General features: G+C 49.6%; 1 protein-coding gene across 2 annotated transcripts in view; it reads left to right on the plus strand.

The window, feature by feature from the left end:
* LOC109292460 (protein-glutamine gamma-glutamyltransferase E-like) overlaps nt 1-5,485 on the plus strand; it is a 24,584-nt gene that overhangs the window by 181 nt on the left and 18,918 nt on the right. Inside the window, exon 1 of one of the 2 annotated variants that reach the window (XM_019509899.1) lies at nt 5,122-5,246. The exons of the other annotated variant lie outside the window; for it this stretch is intronic. Coding sequence (XP_019365444.1) covers nt 5,237-5,246 — 10 coding nt within the window. The 5' untranslated portion in view covers nt 5,122-5,236. Of the gene's footprint in view, nt 1-5,121; nt 5,247-5,485 lie in introns of those variants that run through there. 2 annotated transcript variants of the gene reach the window in all.

Raw genomic sequence — 5,485 nt, forward strand, 5'->3', positions numbered from 1 at the left:
TGAGCTTGCTGGTCCGGGCTGGGCTATAGTTGCGGGTGCAACTATAGCCCAGCCCGGACCGGCAAGCTCAGCGGTTGTACTCTGTTGTCTGGGAATTGGAATCAGTCACTTTACCATTTATTTTCCTGACTTTTTAGTAAGGAATTAAATGTACATTCCACTTACTGCTGGTGTTCAGTAATATAACAGGATGCACAGCATGGTGGGTTGTGGAAGGCCACTAAGACTTTTCAGGGACATCATCCAAGAGTTTACTACTGTGTACAGAATAGAAGCATTTTCTGCAGGTCATGGTAAATGTTAGGACTTTTAGAAAGTGAACTACAAATATGAAGTGAAGTTAAAAAGCACAGCCTAGTTTTGGAATACAGATACTTATTGCAGATCTCTGTTGTGAGTGTTAGCAAGATGCTCCCATGGTCTGGGTCTCATGTCTACAGATGCTTGCAGCAAATTAGCGTTTCGTGCAGTCTGCAGATGAACAAACCATGAGCAGAATGGACACAATTGTTTGGGTTCACTCTTAACTTGGGGAGCAAACTGTACACACACTACTTGGAGGAATAACAATGGGCAAGAGGGAGATGCACCTTTAAAGTCCAGACAGGACTTTATGGAAGCCCCAACAACAGGCTGTCCAGGAGAGCTGTCGAGTCAATGCATCTCTGAGACAAATGGGGCTTTCTCTTGCCAAAACCAGACCTTTTAGGGCTACAAGAGCTGGCTCCCAGGTCCCTGGGAACACTGCTGTAAAGCACGGGCTGCATGAAGCTCACACTGCTGTCTCCTCTTTGCGCACCTTCTGTGCCAGGGGAAGCCTGGCTCTCCTGCTTAAGGTGGATCAGAATCATTACTGGGTAAAACTGATACTGAAGACAGAAGGGGAGAGGGAGTGGTGTTTGAAAATGAAGGGCTCTTGTTTCCTGATACTGGTGTAATGAGGTGTCAGTCCCTTGCATCAGTGTCTTCCATGGTGGAAAAGAGTCAGGACAACTATTGCAAAAAGTAACGGTGCGCGATTACTTGGACCACTTGCAGCTTGGCATATTCCTTGCAGCACCTGTGTAACATGCTGCTGGAAGGACCTGCACTGGCCTGCCAGTGCTCAGGTACTGAACCTAGATGGCTGGGTGGACTCTGTCACTCCGCTCATCTAGATGTTCATCCCTGTAGCAAGTGAAGAGGGAAGCAGGGTCAGGAAGGGTTTGGTATGTGTAGTGGTCGGTTCCCCATAACGCTGGTGAATTGGAGGCTTATGGAAATGGCAGTGAAGACTTACTGGTCTGCACGAGACAGACCTGCCTGAATGGGAAAACTCTTTGTAACAGAGAAACATATATTAAAACCGGACACAAAAACCACTAACCACAAACTGCAGCAATGGGGAAAAAAACCACATAGACCTATCATTTCCTCAGTGTAACACTTTTGGGCAATGATGTGCTAACGCTATAGCCAAGATTTCAGCAAGCAGCTTCCCAAACGTGTCCTCCCTTGCTGCAATATACTCGGAGACAAAATGAGGAGACTGACCATCTGTCCTGTCCCCCTACCACCCATTTAAACCAAATTCTCACATAATGCCAGGTGCAGGAAGAGCAGCACCACCCAGCAAACAACTTGGCACTTGCTGGACATGATCAGACTTTGCTTGTGTGAAACCCCCAGCTCATACTCCGTTTATAGGATTTGAAGGGTGTGGAGGGGAGGCAGACCTTTGACAGGGGCCTGGGTCTCTGCTTCTGAACACTGGCCAAAGTGCACTGCCATATGATACAACCGGGGCTACTGAAATTGCCGTTCAGCAGGTGCTGATGAGCCCAGGCCAAGTCACCCCTAGCAAGGCTAGTTTAGTAACATCCGGAAAGGGAGGGAGTGAAGGGCAGAGAAAGAGCCCAGTTGTCCCCTCAGCTCAATGGCAGGATTCAACAAGGAGTTCCTGAAGCCCTTAGTACACCCCTGCTGTTGAGCACTCAGCTACTTGTATCTGTGTAATTATCCCAGTCACTGTCTGGCACTGTTGAGCCCCGGTATTGTTGGAATCAAACACAATTAGAGCAGGAGTGCTGCTCAAAAGTATCTTGTACAAATGAGCGTGGCTGCTCAAGGAAACTGAAATCAGAGGAAGCAGCCAGGGCTCAGAGAAAATGATCACAGCCATGTAGGGAAGAGTGGCTGCAACAGCCACTTCTCACCTGAAGTGCATTAGCTGACGGTCACAACTGCTGCACGGCATCTGTGCTGCATCTGGGTGCAAGTGATATGCATGAGAAGGAGGAAGGGGTTGGGAAACCAAACCAGACCTAAACCACGTGGGTCCTGGGTGGTGATGTGAGATGGCCTCAAGGCCTAGACTGGTGCCTTGCCCTGGCATGTTGGAGCCTCAAGATGACTTCCAGGGAGAGCTGGGGTGGGGCTCGCTACTAAAGCCCCTTTCTCATTCTTTAGTGGACAGAGTGAGGAATCACCCCCACACCTGTCAGCTGAATGGCAGGATCCCCAGACATTCCTGCCACCTGCCATGGGGCCCCGAGAAAGCATGAGCAAAAACTTTCTGATAAAGTTTACAGTGGAATAGGGGCTGTTTTGGCTTTTTCTCCACCTAGTTCCAGTCACCCCCTTGGATTAGCGTGACAATAAAATGGCTTCCTTCTAATACAGCAACTTGCACAAGGAAGGTACCAGGCAGGGCAGGAGAGGGGAAGTAATACAGAATCGGGACTAAGTGTTGTATGTCACCGAGCAAGCTTTGTAAACTGCTCAGAACAGCTTCTTCCTTTGCATTCTCATAGGCCCGTGGCATTCAGGGAGTGGAGATATAAGGGTAGAGTCTGGAGCGCTGCTGGAGCTGGGTGCCACCAGCCAAGTGACTGAGCTCGCTTGTAAAGAGAGGATTTAGATCCAGCTCATGTGAGAGGCAAAGCATTCATTAAGGTGGCTTGGGGTTTTCAGGTGCAATGAAATCTTCCCTCCCTGCTTATAAACCTGTCAAGGGCCCACCCCGCTGATAAAGTCTCATATAAGTTCACATGAGACAGATTCAAGGTTTCCAAATACCCACTGGCCCACAGGAAGGGCGCTAGATCACGAAGACAAAAGAACGTGGCCCGATCACCTCTACTGAATAATATTACTAGGGCATTTACATGCCCTTATTATTGACCGTGACCTTGCAGCCCTATCCCAGGATAAGCAAGTGTAATTCACAAGTCTTACAAACAGGGTAACTGAGAGGTTGTACAGGGTAACTGCAGCCAGAGCTGGGACTAACTTTGAGATTTCTAATGACACAAGCAACTCCCACTCTCCGAACCACGCCGCCTTCCAGAAGGAAGGTAGCAACTTTGTGTGCCTAAGTGCACTATGCACAGCCACTACACCCTGTCTCTGAATGCAAGAAACAGAACTAAAGGATCCTGCTATTCAATAGCCCTTTCCTGTATCACAAAAAACAGTAAGACGTGGGCAAAGAGGCTGCCTTGCGTTTCCCTGCTGGGGCTGGTCCATATATGCCTATTTCTGTTATTACACACTTTTGTATCCAAGGTGCTGTGGCCTGAACTGTGCATCTGAAGGGCCTGGATGCAAACCCTGCTTACTGCCTGATACTTGCAATCATGGCACTAACAAAGCACAGGCACAAAGATTGCTCAAAGTCTGAGACCACTTAATTTTAGCTTTGGTAACCTTAACATTCTTCACTGTTAATGGGGATTGTATGTACTGAATCTATAAGGAGCCCTCAAGGCTCAACATACTGCTAAAGAGCTGCAGAGTATCAGTATCAAACCCAGTTCAAAAACGGTTCCCACCCAATCAAGGTTTGGGGGTCTCTTATCAAAGATGGGCTGGAACAGTCCCCAGATCCAGCCCTGAACTCCGATCGCCTTGCCTGCCAATCAGGGATCCACAGAAGATAGGCCAACGCCTGCCTGCACCATGTCCCTGCAAATGCACCCCCAGATCGGGGTCTAGGTGGACTAGTATCAGGCAGAGGATATACAAAGTCTGCCCTCCTGCTACACTGGAAAAAAAACAATACTTTATTCACAAGGACCATTCACCTGCGTGCGTGCGCGTGTGTGTTAAACATTACATAAAAGTCATGGAAGAGAATAATATGCAAACTATCCCATGAAAATTGCACGAGATACACAACGGAAAATAGTTACCCTTTGTTATTTTTCCTTCAAAGAAAGTAATTCTTGAGCAGATACATCTAGGAAAGCAGGTCAGTGAAAAGCCTAGAGGTCCAGGTTCTGATCTGAATTTGGGGATGCCTCCACCAGCAGCCCCTCTGCTCCAGCTGGAGCCTCCCTGCTCTCCGCAGGGGGCAAGGGAGAAGACATCGTCTGACCTGTGACCTCCATGCAGTGTCACTGGGCATGACCAGCTGGTTCATGCCCTGCCCTATGTCACTAGAGGAGGAAGGGAAAAAACAATCCAGTTCCTGCTCTAGGTTCTGTGTCAAGCATCTCCTCATTCCCTCTGCTCTCCTTCTCAGGCTTAGCTGTCCCGGGGCACGACACTGGCAGCTAGCGCATTTAGACATAGCCTCCCAGCTTTGCTGCGTCAGACAGCTGCGAGGCCGCATGCTCAAGGGACACCATTTGCCACCCTCTGTTTCAGCGGATCCATAACTAAGTGCCACTCTTTGCTAGCAGCCACCTGACGTCTCTGTATCACAAGTGCGCATAAGAGAGCACCAGGTGCTATGTGCACATGCCATACAGTAGAATTTCAGGAGCAGCTAGCCAGCAGCTCTGTTGTCACCCCTCTCCCCTGTTTGGAAATACTAGTTTCTGAGAAGGCTCTTTGTCACCCTCCTTACTGCTGAGAAGTTTGAGCGGTGTGGTGCGAGTGAACATATTCCTCAAGAGTGTGGGTGGACTTCTGTATTCACAGTCTTCTCTGACTGGTCTTCCTGTTACTCAAGCAGCCCCCTCCCTCCTGCTCACTGGTCTCCCTTCCCCCAGTCCAGGAAACGTGATCGGGAAGGAAAAAGGAACATTTCTCAGTTTCCACAAGAAGGACAGGGGGTAAGGGGGCAGGGAAAGGGGAAGGAGGGGCAAGTCGTGCTCCACCCCACAAAGGATATAATGCCAACGGCAAACCTCACAGGTAGGTTTTTAAATCAAGCCAAAGACACCCACCGTCCCCTACCAGGGAGCCCAGGAGCAGAGGACATCCAGAGAGGGAGCCCAGGAGCCACTTCTGCAGGCCAAGGTGATCAGACATGGGCCAAGGTGAGCAAGTCCTCTGCGGTAGCTAGACGCATAATTGCTTCTTCAACTCCTCACACATGCACAGCTCTACAGGGCACAAACCACAGTGCCTGCCCTGGGAGCTACCGTCCAAAAAAGAGGCACCTGCAGAGCCTCCGAGGAGGGACCGAGAAAGCACCAGAGGCAACACTGCACAGGCCGAGGGCAGTGCATAGAATCACAGAAAGTTAGGGTTGGGAGGAACCTCAGGGAGGTCATCA

The sequence above is a fragment of the Gavialis gangeticus genome, unplaced genomic scaffold (assembly GCF_001723915.1).
Source record: "Gavialis gangeticus isolate Ggan-Ray unplaced genomic scaffold, GavGan_comp1, whole genome shotgun sequence".
Lineage (NCBI taxonomy): Eukaryota > Metazoa > Chordata > Crocodylia > Gavialidae > Gavialis > Gavialis gangeticus.